General features: G+C 38.2%; 1 protein-coding gene across 2 annotated transcripts in view; it reads left to right on the top strand.

Moving 5' to 3' along the window:
• The window catches only part of TGFBR1 (transforming growth factor beta receptor 1), a 57,329-nt gene extending 38,112 nt beyond the window's left edge, over positions 1-19,217 (top strand). The window contains exons 5-9 of one of the 2 annotated variants that reach the window (XM_032418403.1): positions 3,677-3,844; positions 5,560-5,716; positions 7,382-7,506; positions 8,532-8,662; positions 14,645-19,217. In XM_032418403.1, coding sequence (XP_032274294.1) covers positions 3,677-3,844; positions 5,560-5,716; positions 7,382-7,506; positions 8,532-8,662; positions 14,645-14,770 — 707 coding nt within the window. In that variant the 3' untranslated portion in view covers positions 14,771-19,217. The remainder of the gene's footprint in view (positions 1-3,676; positions 3,845-5,559; positions 5,717-7,381; positions 7,507-8,531; positions 8,663-14,644) is intronic. The other variant, XM_032418405.1, reaches the window with a different exon arrangement.
• The last annotated feature ends 3,796 nt before the right edge of the window (positions 19,218-23,013 follow it).

Raw genomic sequence — 23,013 nt, forward strand, 5'->3', positions numbered from 1 at the left:
TCCATTAAATAGAGAATAGTTTCTCCAGGACCACTGTGCCCATTGGTAACCAACCGTCTAGACGCTTTCTTGCCTGTGGTACAGGTGCCTGGGGCCCTTGCTCAGTCCGATGCTGCAGGAGAGTCAGTGGAGAGTCCGAATGAGCGCTGATGGGGAGCAGTGGCTCCACTGGACTTCATCTGCTGTCCTGGCTTCGGCTCTTACTGTTGTGCCCATAGTTGCTGCTTTGGTAGCTTCATCAGAGACTCGGCGTTAGAACTCTCATCATCCCCGCCCACAGTCAGATGCATTTCCCAGCTTTCCTATTTTTAAAAAATGCTATCATTTTCTCTTTGAGATTGGCCAGAACCATGGTCCTCTTTTTCCTCCTCTCCCTTCCCATTTTCTTCAACAATATTTATTTCTTCAGAATATTGTTTAATGAGTTTCCCTTTTGCTTTTCTGTATTTTCAGATTTATTCTCAGTATGCATTTATTGGGGTTTTTTTAAGAGTTTATTTCTAGAAAATTTCCAATATATAGAAAAGTGGAGCGAGTAGAGTATAAAGAACACCTGTCACCCAGCTTCAACAGTGATTAGCTCATTGCCAATCATATTTGATCTGATTCTGCCTACTCTGCCTCTGTCTGAATTATTTGAAGTCAAAGATATGATAATATATCTTTTTATCCATGAACACCTTTCTTTTGTATCTTTAGATTAAGGAATCGTAATGCAGCGTGACCAAACTACTGTTGTCAATTTTTAAAATGTCATCAGTATCCAGTCAGTTTCACATTTCTGCAGTTGTATATTCTTTTTTTTTTAAACAATTGGTTACTCACTTTAGGATATGAAGTCCACACATGGCATTTGGTTGATATTTATCTTAAATCCCTTAAAATTGCTTTGTTTCTCTTCATTTTTTTTTTTCCTTCTTGCAGTTTCTTGAAGAAACTGGATTATTTGTCCTGTAGGGCTTACCACATTTTGGATTGTGTTGATTGAATTTCTGTAGTATCTCTGAACTTGCTCCTTGTATTTAAAAACTGGTAGTTAGGATTAGAGACTAAATCTGAGTAATTGGATTGGTTTCCTGAAAATATTGTATGCCTTCCTATATACTGTATATTTTGTATTATATACTTGTATACAACATACTGTTTATTGTATATTATATATTGATATATATATCACATTAAGAGCCATCTAATATTTGATTATCTAGGTCTTTTTTTAAAGATTTTATTTATTTATTTATTTATTTATTTTAGAGAGAGAGAGAAAGAGCACGAGCAGGGGGAGGAGCAGATGGGGAGGGGGGGGGAAAGGGGAAAGAATCTCAAGCAGACTTCTCGCTGAACGCAGAGCCCCACCTGGGGCTTGATCTCAGAACCCTGAGATCATGACCTGAGCCAAAAAGGAAGGGTTGGATGCTTAACCGACTGAGCCACCCAGGTGCCCCTTGATTATCTCTTTTTTGTGACTTAGGGCAGTGATGGATGTGATGGCTGTAGGCAGTGATTTATCAGTGGCTATTACCAGTTCAGTATTACTTAATGTAAAAACAAAACAAACAAAAGCAGTGATCATAGTTTGACCAAGTCCTTAGTTTTCATTTTCTTCTGCCTTTGGCACATTTAGCATCCCCTCTAACTCTTAAAACAACCTTACAAACAATGTTCTGTGACTCTAGATTTTCTGTGTTCATTTCTTATTTCTTAGTAGTTGTGTTTGCTTTCTAAAACTCTTTTTACTGATTTGTATGAAGGCTCTAAGTCTACAAACAGTAATTGCTCCCTTGAAGGACTTAGCCGCGTGCATAGTTTCAAACTCAGCTGTGGTGGTTGCTTTTAAATCTGTCATTTGGGGCTCAAACCTGACCCAGGCCCAACATGTTTTAGGCCTATTCCAAGTTGCAGACACCCTGGCGCAAAATGCCCTTGCCTTTGTGCCCTGAACTTTCTTTTCCCATTTGCTCAGGCAGCAGCCAAGCTAAGCTGGTGCTGTCACCTGGTGGTCACCATGGGAACTGGCTCACCCTCTTGGATCTTCCCTACTCTCTTCTTTCTTTGTCAGGGGTTAATGGACTTTAGCCCATCCACTCTATTTCCCTTCTCCTTTATCTTTATCCTCTTGATTTAGTTAATTCCACCTCAGACAGCCCTTTATATTACACAGCCTCTTAAATATCCTTCTTCTGCTTCTCTTGTTAATTACCTCAGAAAATCTCCCTTTCTTCCATCTGCCTGTGTTCCTCTTAATTTGTCAGCCTTTCAGAATTCAGTCATGATTAAGCATGCAGGTAAAAATAGTGATGCATTTGTATCAGGGAAAAGAAAAGGTACAAGTTTGAATAGAATCAGTTTATAAAGTTTATGAAGAGTAAGCTTTGTTTATATATATAGTTTGTAAAGAACTAGTGTCATGAGTATCTAAATTGTTTTGAAAGTACCCAGAAATCCCCTCCCGAATCTTCTGAAAATACCTTTCTTAATCTCATCTAATCAGAGTTGCTTTCCTTCAAGTACCACTTTCAAAATTATAGAATCTGTTTTATGTTAATTGGGGTGGGGTTTTTTTTGTTTGTTTTTACAACCAATAGGGAAGGAGACAGCCCATTTTAAATTCTTATGAGCCATGCATTCCATTAAATGCTTAATCAGTTGTCCTGTTTTTTAACTCTTCTTAACAGTTTTGCAAAAGTAAGGTATTCTTGCTGTGTAAAAGAAGAAACAGAGCCTCATTGGTTAAGAAACTTATCTGAGGTCACATAGTCAATAATAACTAGGCCCTGGGTTTCCCCCCAGGTCAGAATGACTCCAAATGTGTATCTTTTACTGAATTGTGCTGCTTCCTAGTGTATGGTTTTCTTGCTACTCCTAGGTTAAATAGGCTTTTGTGGACCAGCCTAACCTAGAAGCCTAGCCAGAGTTTTTACCATGATTCCCATGGGAAAACACATTTCGAAGCCATGTATTAGTTTACAAACAAATTTTTGGAATACATATTCCTAGTTGTCGAAGTTCAGAATCACCTTGTGTAAAACTGGGTTCAGCCCCAGCTTTTTTTCCTCCTGACATTTTAGTTTCTGTTCCAGCTTTACCATTTGTTAATGATACCACTATTTTTATATTTTTTTCTAAGCTGGAAACCTTGGAATAATCTCTTATCTGGCTTCTTTGTGAACTGAATGTATAGTCTGTGATTAAAGCTTGTATTTCTTCATTTAAGCTCACTTTCAGTTTTGTCCTATACTATTCCATTCCTACTGTGGCTACACGAGGCTCCGGATACTTCTCATCTTCCACCCACTCCCCTTTCCCTTCCTCCTTCCAGAAACAACTACTGAGCACCCCACCTGAACCAGACATTTTTCTAGCCACTCAGGAGTCCCAGCTCTGCCACCATCTGTGTAGATTCGAAATCACCATCTTTGAACTGTGATTCCTTATCTCTTAAATGGGATTAGTTATCCTTGCCTTATCTCAAGAATAGGGGGCTTACTCAGAGGATCTAAAAGATATGTATGTAAAAGTGTAAGACAGTGAAAATATGAAGGAAATAATATTCAAACTTAAGGTACTGTCATGTTGCAGTTGTGGAATTCAGGATTGAGAGTAAAAAGTGGTAACTTTTGAGTAGATAAATTGATGTTCTACAACCCATCTGAAACATTGTTATTCTACTCTACAGATAATGGCACATGGACTCAGCTCTGGTTGGTGTCAGATTATCATGAGCATGGATCCCTTTTTGATTATTTGAACAGATATACAGTTACTGTGGAAGGAATGATAAAACTTGCTTTGTCCACAGCAAGTGGACTTGCCCATCTCCACATGGAGATTGTTGGTACCCAAGGTAACTCAAAGTACTTATGTTATTTAAGCTTTAAATTCCCATGAATCTAATGTCCGTTAGAAAATTTTTTAAGAAGTCAGCCTAAATAAAGATGTTTAAAATGCGGTTTTTAATGAAATTATTTTATCTTTCTGTTGAAAATCTCAGGTGGAGTTAGGAATATGGGAATTTGTTTAGAGATTCTCTAGTCATTGTAACAAAACTGATATGTATGTGAGTTCTTAAAAGTAGCATCTAGTCTTGTGATTTTTGAGGATCTCGACTTTAGAATTCAAGTCTGAAAGAATGTGTGTTTTTATGTGTAGTATCAAATGTAATGTGAAAAATGCTTTTTAAAAATCAACATGCCACCTAATGTTATCTGGCAATCTAATAATTATATTTGACTCTGAGATAAGGAGACTGCATGAGACCATTTTGTAGTTGAAAAATTATATACTAAATTTTAGTTATGAAATTGTTATGGTATAATTTTTATGCCATGTAGGATTGTCACATGCCAATATATCTCTCTCCTCTAGTGATTATCCTCTTGCCACCTGGTGGCTCCCTCACTCCCCACTTTACCATACACATGCTCTTTCACATCTTAGTCTCCCTCATCTTTGTAATTGTTACTGTTGTTGATAATAACAGTTGTATTGCGTTATGATTCACATATCATACAATTCACCCATTTTAAGTGTACAGTTCAGTGGCTTTTAGTGTATTCACAGAGTTGTGCATCACCACAGTCCATTTTAGAACATTTTCATCACTCCAAGAAGAAACACTGTGCCCATAGCAGTCACTCCCCATTTCCTCCCAAACTCCTTAGTCCTGGGCAACCACTAATCTACTTTCTGCCTTTATATATTTGCTTATTCTGGACATTTCCTATAAGTGGAATTGTGTCATATGTGATCTTTTGTGGCTGGCTTCTTTCTCTTGGCATGTTCTCAGGGTTCATCCATGTTATAGCATGTATCAGTACTTCATTCTTTTTTATGGCTGAGTAATATTCCATTGTTTGGATATACCACATTTGTCCATCAGTTGATGGACACTTGGGTTGTTTCCACTTTGGGCTTTTGTGAATAATGCTTCTATGAACATTGGTGTACACTTTGTGTGTGTGTGTGTGTGTGTGTGTGTGTGGGTATATGTTTTCAGTTCTCTTATACAGTGGAATTACTGGATTATACAGCAACTAACGGTTTTGAGGCATTACCAGACTGTGACTCTTTTTTCCCAAGTGGCTGCACCATTTTACATTCCTACCAACAGTGTAGGAGGGCTCCAGGGTTTCCACTGTTAGTATTTAAAGGTTGTAAATTTAATACTGAGTATATTATAGTTGGTAGGTAAAGGAAGTGGTGTAGATGCATGGTCCTTGGACTGAAATATCAGTCTGTGACAAGAGTTCCATAAATAATTCATAAGATGTCAACAAACAAACATCTTTAACCCCCAGTCTTTGAGTTGTTAGACTTACAATTTTTGAGCACCATTTTTTAGAGCATCTTATTTTCTCTATTTTCTTCGAAGAAATGTAATTTCAGCAACTTTTGGTATAATGATTCACTTGAGGTTGTTTAGTAATTGTCCAGGTATTGTGGGTGATGTGAGCTGAAATGCTTTGACATTGGGATAGGAGTAGAGGCTTTGAACTTAAGGGGGAGAATTGTGATTGGTATCACCTTTTAAGCAATCACGTTTACTTTTGGTTTCTTTAGGGAAGCCAGCCATTGCTCATAGAGATTTGAAATCCAAGAATATCTTGGTAAAGAAGAATGGAACTTGCTGTATTGCAGACTTAGGACTGGCAGTGAGACACGATTCAGCCACAGATACAATTGATATTGCTCCAAATCACAGAGTGGGAACAAAAAGGTATATTGTGAAGAGTGTTTAATATCTTCTGAAATCAACTTCTTTTTCATTTCCTTCTCATTTTTATGTACATATCTTCTGAAACTCAAACTTGTACTTTATTAGATTGCCCACAGGTAGAAGATCTCATGGTCTTGCCTGCTCTGAAGCCAAGGTTACCTGACTTTTAAAGATGCCTGCTGATGAAAGGTGGCCCTTCCAGAAAATACTATCATTCGTTATATTAATTATAATAACAGTAGTAGCGGATGCTTATGGGGTGCCCAGTATGTGCCAGTCATTTTAATGTGTCATATATATATATATAATCTCAGTTAATGCTCTCTTCAAATGCTATACTGTAGCTAGCCCAACTATTTTCTGATTTTTAGTTCCTGGAAATACACCTTTCTTTCTTCCTTAGAATTTCTGCATGTACTGTGTCTTAGAGCAGACTTTGCCCTGCTGTTTCCCTGACTTGTACTCACCCTTCCTTTCTCAGAGGAAGCCCTTTCTGGACTGAGGTGCCCTTACCAAGGGCTCTCATAGCAGGCTGAACCTGGACCATTAGGGCACTTAGCACATTATAACTCTCCATTTATTTGTGTATATGTTCCATTGGACTGCAAGCTGCTTGAGAGCAGCCTTGTGTTTGTTGAATCCACAAGTTTTCTAAAGAACATGACTAGGTGGGTGACGTTGTCCTCATTTCACAGATGAGGAAACAGCCCCGTGGAAGGCAGGTCACGGGGTCAGCCTCATACACATGGTAACCTGAAGAGCTGAGATTCGAACCTCAGCCTTTCTCACCCAAAAGGCCTTACTCTGTGTGTATTATCACAGCATGTTGCCACAGCATATCTCCACATTACTGCCTTGGCCTTGGATAGAGCCAAGCTTCATTCTGTCTCAGTGGTATTTATGATTTCTGGATTCAGCAAGGGCTCTCGGAACTCTTGACTTAGGCTCCCAGGACAGTGGTCGCTGCAGGTCTTCATGAATCCTGATGTATAACTTTAGTAGGGTTTTTAAAACTTCAGAACCCTACAACGTGGCATCAGTAGGAGGACTGGCATTCATTCTTTATCTATTATTTTGTTCCCTGGATTATGTCCTCATCATTTCATCCTGTTTTAGTGAGAAGACTTCTAGATTAAAATATATGGTCCCCCCATAGTACTTGACAAAGTAGGTGGTGTGTGTTAAGACATTCTTAATAGTCATGATTGTTACATATGTGTCTTTCATTAGAAGCTAAGATCATAAGGCAGATAGCATGACATTGCTGTTTCAGCTTTTCATGGCATTTAGTTGACATCATTAATTTTCAAATCAGTTTGGATATTTAATATTTTTCTTGAGTTTAGTATGGTCTCAGTTATATAATACTGGATATATATGTCTATATATGTATAGTGGTATCTGAAAGAATGTTGATCAAAGTGTTAACATTGGGTGGTAGTAATGGAATGATTTTTCACTTTGTACTTTATGAACTTTGGGAAAATTTTTATAAGAAGTATGAGTCATTTTAAAAAGTAGCAGAACCATGCTGAAAGGGGAGAAAAGTCTTAAAGTTAATACCGATTTTTAAAAAAATTCTCAGGAAAAAAAGAAAATATATGAAACAGTTCAAAAGTAAAGTGACCACCATTCCATAAAGTAAATTGCTGACTTCTTTTTTAGGTACATGGCCCCTGAAGTTCTAGATGATTCCATAAATATGAAACACTTTGAATCCTTCAAACGTGCCGACATCTATGCAATGGGCTTAGTATTCTGGGAAATAGCTCGACGATGTTCCATTGGTGGTAAATTTCTCCCCCTCCCCCAACAGTTTTTTATGAACAAAAGCTGTTCTGGGATAGCCTTTTTTTTAATTGAATGAAATTATACACATCAGCGGTCTAAAATTATGTTTACCAGGTGATCACTGAGAGTGCCAAAGAAAATAAAGGAGATAAAACCTGCAGTGAGGGGAAATGACATGACATGCTTATTTTAGTGTATTCTTTTTCTATTTCCATTTGAATCCTGGGAAGCATCAGAAACCAAGCCCTTGTTATCTTGGAATAGTTATTTAGAATGGAAGACTACTTGAGAGGCCACCCAGGAAGCTGTTTCTAGCATGTACCTGGGTCAAACTCACCCCCCCCCCGACCCCAAATGTGTGGTTATTTTGTCTAACTTCTTAGCTAGAAGTTGTATATACAGAATACAGTTACATTGCCATTACACTACTTTTTAAACTAAGTTTATTTTAAGTTAATTTTAGATTGAGCACTTTGGATATTTACTTGAGCAATAGTTTCTCATCCTTGGTGGCCCAGGCTTGGTTGAGACTAGGGTCTCAGGTTTATATGGCAGTAAGAGGGAGAGTGTGTCTCTGTATGGTAGCAAAGAGGACAGATCCAAGTAGAGGTAAAGGACTTGTACCTCAGATTTGCCTGTAGGATTTACATCTCTGTGGTAGAGTGTATATCCCTGTACCAAGGCTGAGCACTCACAGAATAAAAACTCTCATTTCTTGCACATGAGGGTTCTTTGGGAAAATATCAATCAGGTCATTACAGCTCATAGTTAACCATCATTAAGATAGCCTTTGCTGATCCCATAGTGATACTTAGTTTCAAGGTGTGGACCCAGTACCAACTCAGAGAGATGGGTTGTTGATGCAGATGTAGATGAGATAGAGCAAGCTAGAAGCCCTGTTCCACTTCACTAATTAATCAATGGAACCCTGAAATAGGACTCTTGGGTGTTCCTGGACAAAGAATGGTCTGGCATTATCTGAGTAAATTCTTCAAAAAATATATATTTTTTTTAACCAATATAGGAATTCATGAAGATTACCAGCTGCCTTATTATGATCTTGTACCTTCTGATCCATCAGTTGAAGAAATGAGAAAAGTTGTTTGTGAACAGAAGTTAAGGCCAAATATTCCAAACAGATGGCAGAGTTGTGAAGTGAGTATTTATTTTGGATACTACATAATTTTCTAAACTGCTTCTGCTTGGTATGTGGAAATTTGCTACTTTTCTTTAAGGAAAATAGACACAGGAATTTTCTTTTCTTTTCTTTTTTCTTCTTCCTCTTTTTCTTTTTTTTTCCCCATGGCAGTTAAACCAGTGAATGAAAAACAGAGTAATTTGGTTTTCATGTTCAATCTCAAGGACATCAAAAGGGCCATGGAGCATTTGCAGTGGCCATCAATGTCTCAGAATAGTATTTAAATCTACCAATGAACCAAGGCACCTGCATTTTCATTTTATCTGTCTTTTACATGGAATGTTCATTCCATTTACATTTAATGCACTTATCAGTATGGATGGGTGTAAGTTCACCATCTTTTTTTTTTTTTTTTTTAAGAAGTGCACTCTCTAATCCCCATCACCTATTTAACCCATCCCCCCCCATGCATGTCCCCTTTGGTAATCATCAGTTTGTTCTCTGTAGTTATGAGTCTGTTTCTTGGTTTATGTGTGTCTCTCTCTCGCTGTTAACTTTTTTTTCTTTGCTCGTTTGTTTTGTTTTGTTTTTTTTTTTAAAGATTTTATTTATTTATTTGAGAGAGAGAGAATGAGAGAGAGCACATGAGAGGGGGGAGGGTCAGAGGGAGAAGCAGACTCCCTGCCGAGCAGGGAGCCCGATGCGGGACTCGATCCAGGGACTCCAGGATCATGACCTGAGCCGAAGGCAGTCGCTTAACCAACTGAGCCACCCAGGCGCCCTCGTTTGTTTTGTTTCTTAAATTCCACATATGAGTGAGATCATATGGTATTTGTCTTTCTCTGACTGACTGACTTCACTTAGCATTTTACCCTCTAGCTCCATGCATGTTGTTGCCAATGGCAAGATTTCTTTTTTTTTTTTTTTATGGCCAGTATTCCATTGTATATATACCACATCTTTATCTATTCACCTATCAGTGGACACGGTTGCTTCCATAGTTTGGCTATTGTAAAATAATGCTGCAACGAACACAGGGGTGCATGTAACCCTTTCAGTGTTTTTGTATTTGGGAGGGTAAATACCCAGTAGTGTGATTGCTGATTCATAGGGTAGTTCTCTTCTTAATTTTTTGAGGAACCTCCATACTGTTTTCCACAATGACTGCACCAGTTTGCATTCCCACCAAGAATGCAAGGAGGTTTTTTTTTCTTCACATCCTTGCCAATACTTGTTGTTTCTTGTGTTTTTGATTTTAGCCATTCTGACAGGTGTGAGGTGATATCTCATTGTAGTTTTGATTTGCATTTCCCTGATGATGCACGATGTTGAGCATCTTTTCATGTGTCTGCAGGCCATCTGGATGTCTTCTTTGAAGAAATATCTGTTCATGTCTTCTGCCCATTTTTTAATTGGATTCTTTGGTTTTTGGGTATTGAGTTATATCAGTTCTTTATATATTTTGGATACTAACCCTTTATCAGAGATGTCATTTAAAAATATCTTCTCTGGGTGCCTGGGTCGTGCAGTTCAGTTAAGCATCCGACTCTTGGTTTCAGCTCAGTCATGATCTCAGGGTGGTGAGATTGAGCCCTCTGTCGAGCTCTGCACTCAGCGCAGAGTCTGCTTAAGACTCTCCTCCCTCTGCCCCTTGCCCCACTCTCTTCTCTCTTTCTCTCTCTCTCTAAAATAAATAAATTAATTTAAAAATAATCTTCACCCATTCAGTACGTTGCTTTTAGTTTTGTTGTTTACTTTGCTATGCAGAAGCTTTTTATTTTGATGTAGTCCCAATAGTTTATTTTTGCTTTTATTTCCCTTGCCTCGGGAGACATATCTAGAAAAATGTTGCTACAGCCAATGTCAGAGAAATTATTGCCTGGGCTCTTTTCAAGGATTTTTATGGTTTCAGGTCTCACATTTAGGTTTTTAATCCATTTTGAGTTTATTTTTGTGTGTGGTGTAAGAAAGTGTTCCGGTTTTGCTCTTTTGCATGTAGCTGTCCAGGTTTCCCAATACCATTTGTTGAAGAGACTTTTTCCCTTTGTATATGCATTCCTCCATTGTCAAAGATTAATTGACCGTATAATCATGGGTTCATTTCTGGGTTTTCTGTCCAATTCCATTGATTTCTGTGTCTATTTTTATGCCAGTATTATACTGTTTTAATTACTACAGCTTTGTAATATAACAGTCTGGAGTTGTGAGACCTCCAGTTTTGTTGTTTTGTTTTTCTAAGGTTGCTTTGGTTCTTTTTGTGGTTCCATACAAATTTTAGGATTGTCTTAGTTCTATGAAAAATGCTGCTGGTATTTTGATAGGGATTGCTTTAAATGTGTAGATTGCTTTGGGTAGTGTAGACATTTTAACAATATTTGTTCTTCTAACCCATGAGCATAGAATGTCTTTCCATTTCTTTCATCGTCTTGAACTTCTTTCATCAGTGTTTTATAGTTTCCAGAGTACAGGTCTTTTACCTCTTTGGTTAAGTTTATTCCTAGATACTTTGTTGTTTTGGGTACAATTGTAAATGGGATTGTTTTCTTAATTTCACTCTTGCTGTTTCATTATTAGTGTATAGGAATGCAACAGATTTCTGTACATTGATTTTGTAGCCTGCGACTTTACTGAATTCATTTATCAGTTCCAGTAGTTTTTTGGTGGAGTCTTTAGGGTTTTCTATATATAGTATCATGTCCTCTGCAAATAGAGGTCACCTACATTTTATTTTTTTTTAAAGATTTTATTTATTTATTTGACAGAGAGAGACACAGCGAGAGAGGGAACACAAGCAGGGGGAGTGGGAGAGGGTGAAGCAGGCTTCCCGCTGAGCAGAGAGCCCGATGTGGGGTTCGATGTGGGGCTCGATCTCAGGACCCTGGGATCATGACCTGAGCCGAAGGTAGACGCCTAATGACTGAGCCACCCAGGTGCCCCCACATGCATTTTAAATGAATGTGTCCTTTTGATCAGGGCAGCCCAGAACAGTCGGATGGATCTGGACGGAAATTAGGAAGCCTGGATTCTAGAACAGCCTGGCCACCATTTCAGAGTCTGACTTTGGGCAAATCATTTCAGTTTTCCAGACCCTAACATGCCTTTTAAAAGGAGGAAGTTGGATAAGGTGACTGGGAGGATGGTTCTGATGATTTGACATCTTACTCATCTGATTACCTGTGTGACCATTCACCAGGAATGTAGGGAAAATGCTTTCCAGCAGTGTCTGAGATTCTCAACCCCAGCTCTTACAAAAATTTTAGAAATGTTTTTGTACTTGTAAATTTAAAGAATTCCTAAGACAAATTTTATTTAATCTATATGTAATTGTTAGCTGTCGCTGTTATAATACTGGCAAGGCAGAGCATTTTTCTCCAGATGTGAAGTTTTATAGCTGAAGAGGAATAAAAAGCTAGTGACTTAAGTAGTTGATTTTACATATCAAAATAATGTAGGACTCGGGGCGCCTGGGTGGCTCAGTCGTTAAGCGTCTGCTTTCCACTCAGGTCATGATCCCAGGGTCCTGGGATCGAGCCCCGCATTGGGGTCCCTGCTCGGCGGGAGGCCTGCTTCTCCCTCTCCCACTCCCCCTGCTTGTGTTCCCTCTCTCGCTGTGTCTCTCTCTGTCAAATAAATAAATAAAATCTTTAAAAAATAATAATAATGTAGGACTCAGTGGTCAAGACATTGAGAGAGTTCCTTAGCTACCTCCCAACAAAATCAAGTATCTAGGCCCACATAAAAATACGTCTTAGTGTGCTCAGAGAATTTGCATGTTTAACAAATGAAATTGGGCTAGATTTTGTGTTTTACAGATTTGATCTTGATATTGCAAAGTGCAAACTCGAAGTATTCATGTATTCATTAAATAAGTAGAACACATTATTAAACAGATGGCTTTTTAAACATGAGGAAAAGTTAACAGAAAACATCAAGAGTACACATGCAATTTGCAGTTACTGTCACATCGTGCTGAATTAATGCCATTGCTGTCATTTTTGTTTTTTCTCCATTTGGTTAGTTTTCTATTTCACTTTACACTAATTCAGTCTTTCACTTTTCTGGGGTTTATAAATCTCCTCTCAATAGTTGAAACACATTAAGAACATGAAACTGATAGAATAACTAAGAAGTATCTTCCAGAACCTTCTGATCTTTTCCAGTCTGGACTTGTAGCTCCCTAGGCCAACTGAGCAGCTTTCATCTTGGGATATCCCTCACCTTTTGTCCTGGGATTCCCTTTGCCTCTGTTACAGTGAATCTTCCTTCCTGGACCCCATGACTTCCTGTTTCTTGGTTTATTCAACTCCCACCATCTTTTAAGTCTCTGCTCAGATGTTACCTTATTAGTAGACATTATGTATCCCTTTAAAATATCACCTTCTTTCCCTGGCATATTTTATCTCCTTCCCTAAATGATGTTTCTCCTTAGCACTTACCACTGACAGTCCATGTATTTCACTTGTTTATTAACGATATGCTTTGGCTCCCTAGAACATGAGCTTTATGAGGATAGGGATTTTGTCTGTCTGTTCTCTTTTGTATCCCCAGTACCTAGGATGGATTCTGGTAAATGGTAGGCTCTCCATAAATTTATAATTTTGTAGAATTGAGTATATGTATGTGTTGGGCATTTGGTCGTTTTTATATGGAAACCAATGTTCATTTCTAGGAAATGTCCCTGAAGTATTTCTTTGATTTGTTCCTTTCTGTTTTCCTCTGTTCTCTTTCTTCCACTCTAGTTTTGAATGTTAGACCCCTTAAGAGGCCTTCTCATTTTCTTATCTTTTCCCTCTTATCCATCCTTGATTTTTTTCTAAACTTTCTGCAAGGTTTATCAACTTTTATCTTTTTTTAATCAGGTTTATTTTCCAATTCTTCTGTCACGTTTTTCCAAAGTCAAACAAGAAGCAAAAAACTGTCAGTGATGAATATGAGTATTTTCTTTATCTCTTTGAGGATATTAATAATAAATTATTGATATTTTCTTCTCTGTACAACTGTTTTGTCCAAGTTACTTTAGTCTGTTTGTATCAGCTTCTGCATTCATACTGCTTTCTCTGATGTCTGATCAAAGCCCTATTCTCTGTCTCTTTTTTTAAATTATATATAATGTATTATTTGTTTCAAGGGTACAGGTCTGTGATTCATCAGTCTTAGACAATTCACAGCTCTCACCATAGCACATAGCACATAAACTCCTGTTCTCTTCATGTTTAGAAACAGGACACTGGAAGCTGATGGAAGCTTTGTGCATATGAACAGCACTTATCCACTGTGACCTTTAGGGTGACCTAACTGGGTTGCTTCCATCAGTTGTTGGGAACCACTGACATGTCAGTATCTTCAGGTCTTTCCTCTTGGGCTCACATTTCCCAGAGAAGACTCAGTCTCTTACCTGGAGGAGTATCTACAAATTGCTGCCTGTGTTTTAGGGAGAAAACCTATGGTCTTACCATTTAGTGAGTTGTTAGTATGGAACTTTGCCCCCATGTTCCCCAAGTTGGAAATCTCTGTTTTACCCTCCCAGATACAACCTCTAATCTTTTGCTGGGGTGAGAGTAGGGCAGTCACCCAACCGTGTGAAGCTCGGGGAGGGGCAGGTATCTGGGGTTCCAGCTCTTTTGGCTGATCCTCATGTGTTTAGCTTGAACTTCACATCAGAGGAACTCAGTGCAGTTAATTCCTTGGTTCTAGGGGAGTTTCTATGTGAGTGAGGTTCCTTTTTTGCCTTGACAGCTCTGGTTTAGGATTCAGCTTTTTCAGATCTGCTAAGTAAGTTGGCCCTCATCCATCTGCTTTCCAGCTGCTGACACCAGTACCCCAATGATGGGAATTGAAGTCATTTCTCTTTATTTGCTATTACAAATAATGCGGAAATATAACAAAACAATTGAACATACGTCACTTGGAAAGAAGATGTACAGAAAAAAGATCTTATTCAGATGAATGGAAAGCACTCATTGGCACTCATTAATTATTTTTCTTCTATTTTTTTGCAGGCTTTGAGAGTAATGGCTAAAATTATGAGAGAATGTTGGTATGCCAACGGAGCAGCGAGGCTTACGGCTTTGCGTATTAAGAAAACATTGTCACAACTCAGTCAACAGGAAGGCATCAAAATGTAGTTCTGCAGCTTTGCCTGAACTCTGCTTTTCCTTCAGATCTGCTCCTGGGTTTTAATTTGGGAGGTCAATTGTTCTACCTCACTGAGAGGGAATAGAAGGATATTGCTTCCTTTTGCAACAGTGTAATAAGGTCATCGAGAAACTCCCCAGGATTTCTTTGGACCCAGGAAACAGCCGTGTGGGTCCTTTCTGTGCACTATGAACACTTCTTTCCCAGGACAGTTACAAAATGTTGTGTAGTCTACCTTTATTTTTTATTAACACAAAACTTGGTTTTTTTTTTTTTTTTTTTTTTAAAGATGATTGCTGGTCTTAACTTTAGGTTAACTCTGCTGTGCTGAAGATCATCTTTAAGGGTAAAGGAGCTGGATTGTTGAGTTATACAAAACATTTCTTATTTTTAAAGAAAGTGATTTATTCCTGGTTAGTACATTCTCAGAGGATTCTGAACCACTAAAGAGTTTCCTTGATTCAGACTTTGAATGTACTGTTCTATAATTTTCAGGATCTTAAAACTAACACTTATAAAACTCTTATCTTGAGTCTAAAAATGACCTCATATAGTAGTGAGGAACATAATTTATGCAATTGTATTTTGTATACTATTACTGTTCTTTCACATATTCAGAACATTACATGCCTTCAAAATGGGATTGTACTATACCAGTAAGTGCCGCTTCTGTGTCTTTCTAATGCTTACAGTCTGTGTCTTAAAAGCTGTAGTATTTTAATTCAAAAAATTTATTTATCTGGGTAACCCAGACTTTTCTGTTTTGTTTTTTGGAAGGTTTTTTGTAGTATGTCATTTGGTATTCCATTTTGAAAATGCCTTTCTCCTACCAAAATGTGCTTAAACCACTAAAGAAATGAAGTGGCATTAATTGATAAATGTTATCATGGTCATTTTTTAATATTCTCACATCAAGCTTTTGCATCTAAATTGTGTTGTCTAAGTATACCTTAAAAAAATCAAGTGGCACTGTAGATGCTTATAGTACTCTAATAATTTAAAACTTGTAGCATACAGACTAATTTTTCTTAAAGGGAAAATTTGTCTAGCTGCTTGTGAAAAGTTGTGTGGCATTCTGTAAGCCATTTTTTTCTTTATCTGATCAAAGACAGTGTTATTTTTTTAAGAAATGAATTACATTTAAAATTAGGGTGTGTTAATGTTGAATAATAGACCTTTTTCTAGGAAGGTAAAGGTAGTTAATCATTTGAGTAGATGACAGGTGTGCAGGAGAGTCACAGTTGTTATGTAGGAGTCAGTGTTCGGTGGACTTTCTGTCTTTGTAACTAAGGTTAGAGTTAGCGTGGTTCTGAGGTCTCACTACACTTTGAAGAAGGCAGCTTCTAAATCAGTCTTTCCTTCTGTGTGCAGATACTGCAACTGCTTAATTTACATGGTTAGGTAATAAGTTTAGTACACCCTTGATATTTGGGAGAGTGGTAGCTAAAGAACATTCTGAGTATTGGTTCTCCATTTACAGATGTTCTCAGTCAAATTCTATGTTTAAAGCAAACTTGTCATGGTCTTCACACTAAGTTGAAACTGGCTTATAGTAACTGATTTTTACTTCCAGTGCTAAAAGTCTTTTAGGGCTTTTACGGTTTTCAGAGTTCTCTTTATCACTGTGATCTTATTCTGATGGGAGAAAAACTATCATAGCAATGAGGCAAGACATTGACTTTATAGTGCTATCAATTTCCAAATGAAAGGGTCAGAATAACCTTTATAGTATTTGGTCAGTAAGAGATAGTGGCCATTTACGCTGACTGAGCTGCATTCTGATCATGTCTTTTCTCTTATACATAGAATAAATTTGAAAGACTATTTGGTCTTAAAGCCAAAGTAATTTTAGAATGAATGACATATGCATAGGAATTTAGTGTCAGTTTCATGTGTTAAAAACATCATGGGGAAAAATGTGCTTAGAGGTTAATATTTTGACTCCAAATTTGAGTTTTTTTCTGTAGTTACCATGATTTTGTCAACGCAAATGAATGACAGACGTTGAGGGCTTTGTTTTATAATTACGTTATATTTCCTGTTTAATAATCTCTAGCTCTCTGATTAGGTACTTTTTTTTTTTTCTTGGCCATTTCTATGCCTACCAGATCTGCTTTATGAAATCCAGGGGACCAATGCTAAAACTATTTTTATATAATTTTAAGAACATACCAAAAGTTCTTGTCTGATTTAAAATTGAGATACATGATTTCTCACTTTCATATAAGGTAATCAACTTTTACTGAAGATATTCTTTATTAAATCAAAGATTGAGTTGCAATTATACTATTCTTGCTTAAGTGGATAAAATGTACTTTTGGTGAGTCAGGGAATTTTTTTAAAAGTTGGAGTTTAGTTCTAAATTCGGTTTACATATTACTGCAGCAAATTCCTTTTCTGGCTAATGACAGTTTGATAAACTCCGATTAGTTAATATTGAAAATGAAAGTCACTTAAAAATGAAATAGATCATGATTACTGTGGCCATAACCGCAGATACGTTTGACTAGGGTATTGATTTTCTCATTTAGATTCACAAGCCTTTGCTTATACTGCCTATCTTCAGATGCTCACCTTCCAAAATTAAACTTGGTTTAAAATATACCTTCAGACCAATTACTTGTCCACATCCATTTCGTCAGTACCCCGGAGGAATGGGGATGAGGGAGGTATGACCCAGTGGGGCGCAGGAATCCCTAGCCCGCCCTTCCTAACTTTAGCTTAAGTTTCTCTCAGCCTACCTTCCTGCTGGTCCCTGACTCAGAGATGAATTGCCTTGCCACCATCCTTCCCCGCCCACCTCCCCTCAGCAGCCTTTTGACTGCATAGCTGCTTTGGAAATCTAGAGTAAAATGGTTGACGGAAGTACGGGACATGGTTCCATTTCCTTGAGTCACTGGATGTTGCCGGGAGGGTTCTCCAGGTTTGGAGATGGGGTGGATGATGGCCCTGCTGGCTGCCTTGTTTTGACTTCAGCTGCGGCCAAGGAATGGGAAGGCAGCGAGGTAGCAGTCACGGCAGCAGCAGTTGTGCCAGAAGCAGCGGCACATCCGGTCCTGGAGGGGACAGGGCGAGGTCCGAAGCGCGGAGTCTGTGAGTCTGCTGTAGTGATAGTGCTCAAGAAGTGCCTTGAGTCCGTGCACAGTGACATCGTTAGTAACATCAAGAATTCCACATTTCAGTTCTTGTTACAAAATTTCAGTGGTCACTTGGCCATTTTGCAGCTCATGCATGAGCTACCTTCAGTTCCTCCTCTACATCCGAGAGCTGTCCCGTATAGAGTATTTTATAAAACAAGATGGCATAGTGCTAATTAAAATGCAGAACAAAATCAGTATCCCCTTAGACATGTCCTATCAAGAGTTTATTTTTATCCTTGCACTGAAAGAGTGATTGTTAGGTCAGCTGGTTCTTTTTGTTTCTTGACTGTGGCAGTGTTCTGGCTCCAAATGATGGAGATTCCAGATAATGGTTCTGTTATAGCATGGCAGGAAATGCCAGTTCAGATATTTTTGAGATCCTAAAGAATAGGTCTGCACATGTAATCTGTAGCTCCTTGTGTCTGTTTTGGAATGCTGGACTACCCATGGGCCCTCTCTCTAGGAATGCTGGAATTCTAAGACATTCTGAGGATTGTCAGTACACTTAAACTTTTCAACACCATTATGCAATCTTATTTGTAATTGTAGACTTTAAAGAATGTGTTTAATAACATTCAACCTGTTTCTTAAAGCTTAAAAAAAGAACTTAAGTGAATTTGTTTTTATTTTTTAACAAGATTTGTGAATTGAATATCATGAACCGTGTTTTGATATCCCTTTTTCACATTGTGCCAATGGAATGGGGTGTTTGATATTTCTTTATATGTCAAGGAGATGCTTCAAAATGTCAATTGCTTTAAACTTAAATTACCTCTCAAGAGACCAAGGTACATTTACCTCATTGTATATATAATGTTTAATATTTGTCAGAGCATTCTCCAGGTTTGCAGTTTTATTTCTATGAAGTATGAGTGTTATGTTGCTAAATTACTGAAATGGTACTGTATTGTTTATATTTGTACCCCTAATAACATCTTCTATAGTTTTTGTTTTCTGTATTTTATTGTATTTGTGCAAAATTCTTTTGGCTTTATCAGTGTGATCTCTGCCCTTTCAGATGTGTACAGAAAATGTCCATATAAATTTTCATTTAAGTTGAATGATTTTGAGAAAACTGTAAAGAGGAAAGAAAAACAAAAATTGCAGTTCCCCATAAGTTTTTAAAAGTTGTATATTGTATTTGTAGTAATATTCTGAATGAGTTGTAAATAGGAAGTAGAAGAGCGATGCTTATGTCAAGTCCTAACACTACAGTAGAAAAATGGAAGCAATGCAAATAAATGACTTTTTTTCCCAAGTGCTAGTGGCATAATTTAAAATAAAGTGTGTATATTGGACCGAGCCATGCTGTTATGAAACGTAGTTGCTGTAGATAGATATTAGAATTTTTGGATTATTCCCCAGTACAAGTTACATCGTAATGTGGTTGAGAAGTGCCCACCTGCCCCAAGGTGCCTCCATGGGCGTGGTAGCTTCTTCCGACGTGTGCAGGGGTTGCTGATCTGACAGTGGGCAGGATGGGACCTGCCTCCCTGTGAACTATGTTGCCTCTTGCTCAGCAGATTTGCTAAGGTTGTGTTAAAGTGATCTTATTACTTTGATTCTCAAAGTTTTGCAGTTATTTTCAAAGGAAATTTAGAGTGTTTTCATCTTTCCTAATTGAAGGATTTGTGAGAATTGGCATAATTTGTAGAAATAGGCTTGGCTGCTTTTTTTTTTTTTTTTAAGTAGATTTGAACAGTTAGTATGCTGGGAGTGGAAACTTGGCTCATGAGAAAACAGCAGATAGTGAATGAGGAGATGTGGCCCCCAAAACAGTTGGGAGTGGTTTTGTGGATTGGCTTGCTCTTGAATTGCAGATTGTCACTTCAATTCAAAGACTGGATTTAGGGATTTTTTTTTTTCTTTCTCCATAATAAAGAAGACACATCACTAGGATGTAGAGCTTTTGTTGAAAGATGGAAAAAAGTGGAATTATTTTTAAAACATAGATTCAGAGAAACAGCAGAACCAGCTTTATACTGGTCTCTTCTAACTTAGAAAAAATGTTTTTACATATGTGGTCTCATGGACATATCTTGCAACTCTGCACTTTTTTTTGTTTGTTTTACAGTTGAAGATTTACAAAACAATGGGGCTATTCTGAAATATGAGTAGAAAAACTTGATGTTATAAAATCTAAGGCTCAGTCATGCATGGTTCAGCCATGCATAATTTTTAAGAATTGGGAAAGAAACAAATAATATTAAATCATTACGGAAATAAAGGAGTTTTTATGAGAGCTAAAGAGAAATGGAAAAGGTAAGAAACTTAACTATTTTCTGTTAGAAAGAACAGAATTATAAAGGGGGATTGGCCACTTAAGTATTATTTCTAAGGGGAAAGAATCCATTGAGAGAGGTAAGAAAAATCGGAAGTAAAGGGGAGTATTGATGTAGACCAATAATAAAATGTGCACATACTGTGGTAGGCAGCACAAAAACACTTGGGATCTTAATGTTGTAGTAGATGGTGTACAGGGAGGTCTGCTTCTTTGTTTAAAGGGAGATGTGATTAAGAAACTATTTGGTAGTGTTAGGCATTTTTATTTTTTTAAAAGATTTATTTTAGAGAGTACGTGCACGAGTGGGGGGAGTAGCAGAGGGAGAGAATCTTTAAGCAGTCCCCCTGCTGAGCCTGAGTGGGGTGCCTGTCTTGGGGGCTCCATCCACTCACCTATGAGATCATGACATGAGCCAAAACCAAGAGTCGGACGCTCAACCAACTGAGCCACCCAGGTACCCCAATGTTAGACATTTTAAAAGGAAAAACTACGTAGGAAAGGTTATGAACATCAACCATAAAATAACACTAGAACTGTTGCTTGGCACCCCTGATACTCACAAGAGGAGTCAGGCGGTCATGGGATTCATAAGCTGAAATAGATGTGGGCACTCAGTGAGGGATGGATTAAATGCACGTTTGAGACTTAATTCCAGATGTGGAGAAATGCACACTTGTCATTACCTAGTGTTTGAGTTTTTCCAAGTGCTTTCATATGTATGATCTCACCTGATTTTTGGAACTAGGACAGATGGTGGCCAACTGAGGGGACAGAGGACTGAGAGGAGCCTTTAGGGAATGGATGAAGGTGAACTGGGTGTGGATTTTTAGGGGTGAGGCCAGAGAGGGCAGATAAGAGGCTCAGGGGTAGCCACCTCTCCTTCACTGGCCTTCCACTTTGTGAGCTTTTTTCACTCCTGGCTTGTTCCCTGGGAGTCTGATTTGGGAGTTCAAAGCCTTGTAGCTTGGGAGGCCCAGTGGCAGCTGGGCAAGCCCCAGAGCCAGCCTTAGTGTTTACCTCAGTGTCAAGGAGAGAGAATGAGGCCTCAAAAATCTCTCATAAAAATAACAAAACCCCCAGAAACTTAGAAAGCTGAACATTCTAGATGTTCTCAATATGTAGCAGACCTACCTAGATCTGAACAGGCTACAGCAGTTAAAAACAGTACAAGCAGAATATGCTTTGGATGACCTACAGGCACACTTCTCTCTGGTTCCTGAGTAGGGGAGGCTCAGGGAGGGCACTGGGTACAACGGAGCAGACTTTTATACACCAAGCTCAGATCTTTCCTTCCTTTTACCAACTACTGGATTCACAAGAGTGTAGGGGAGGTGACTCCTGCTGCCCCAAGCCCCTCTAGCCAGCTCAGAAGGGCTGGAAATCCACCCTGTGGTTTTGACTCCGATTTAGGGCCTGCAGATTCCGATTAAGTTGCCACTCTCCCCAGTAGGCCCCAGAGTGTCTGGTATTTCTACATCTAATCTTAAAGCCTGCTTAGGATAACAGTCCCCTTGGGAATCTCTGACTCAAGACCAACGGAGGGACTGTGGGTTCATGGGTGATGCTTGCACTTTCAGGAAGCTCCAGGGATTTTTGGTTGGATTTGGATACAATTAGCTTTGAAAAATGAAGACAAAAAATAAGGTGGCAAACTAAAGAGATAAAAAGACTCCGTTTGCTGCCTGTGGATCTGCTTTCAAAGAAACCCTTCAGAATGAAAATAACATATGGTCACTCAAATCCACAGGATGGAAGGAAGACTACTGGAAATGGTAAATATAGGAGTAAATATAAAGGATTGTGTACATGTATTACTGATATAACAAATTACCACAAATGTACTCATTTACAGCAATACCCATTTATGATCGCATGCTTCTGTAGTTTGGAAGTCCAAGTATAATATAGCTGAGTTGGTTCTCTGCTCCATGTTTTAGAAGTTCAAAATCAAGGTGTTGGCTGTACTGCATTCCTTCTAGAGGGTTAGGATAAATTCACTTCCAAGCTCATTCAGGTTGTTGGTAAAATTCGGCTCCATGAGGTTGTAAGACTGAGGTCCCCATTTCCTTGCTGTCAGAGGAGTTGTTCTCAACCTCTAGAAGCCACTCACAATTCTTGGTTATTGGTTCCTTTCCTCTATCCTCAAAGCCAGCAACAGTAATGTGGGTCCTTCTCATACTTCATCTCTCTGATCTCCTCTTCTGCCTCATCTCGTTTCTCTCTTCCACTGCAGTTTTCTCTGTTGGGACTCTTCTACCCCCCTCTTCTATTGTTCATAGGTTACATGTCATTACAGTGTGATTACATTGGGCCCATCTGGATAATCTAGGATCATTTCCCCATTTAGTAACCTTAATTTCATTTGTAAAGCCCTTTCGTGGCAGTACCTTGATTGAATAGCCAGAGGATGGGAATCTTGGGGAGACATTTGCCTACACAATAAATATATTTTTTTCTTTTTTAAATGGCACATTATTGTATAAAGCAATAATGATAACACTCTAACATAGATGCAATGTATATTATAATAATAGCACAAAGGAGGGAGTAGGAAATGGAGCTATATTGAAACAAACTTCTATGTTTTATTGAAATTATGTTAGTATTAATCTGAAGAAGACTGTGATAAATTGAAATGCATATTATTGTAGTCCCTAGAGCAGGCACTAACACAATGCTCAAAAAAATAGAGTTAAAAAATCAACAGAAATCAAAATGTTAAACAAAAGAAGGCGGCAAGAGAGGGACAGAGAAGCAAAAAGATATGACACATTTGAAAAACAAATAACAAAATGGTAGCCATAACTCT

This window comes from Phoca vitulina, unplaced genomic scaffold (genome assembly GCF_004348235.1).
Source record: "Phoca vitulina isolate PV1807 unplaced genomic scaffold, GSC_HSeal_1.0 scaffold21, whole genome shotgun sequence".
Taxonomy (NCBI): Eukaryota; Metazoa; Chordata; class Mammalia; order Carnivora; family Phocidae; genus Phoca; species Phoca vitulina.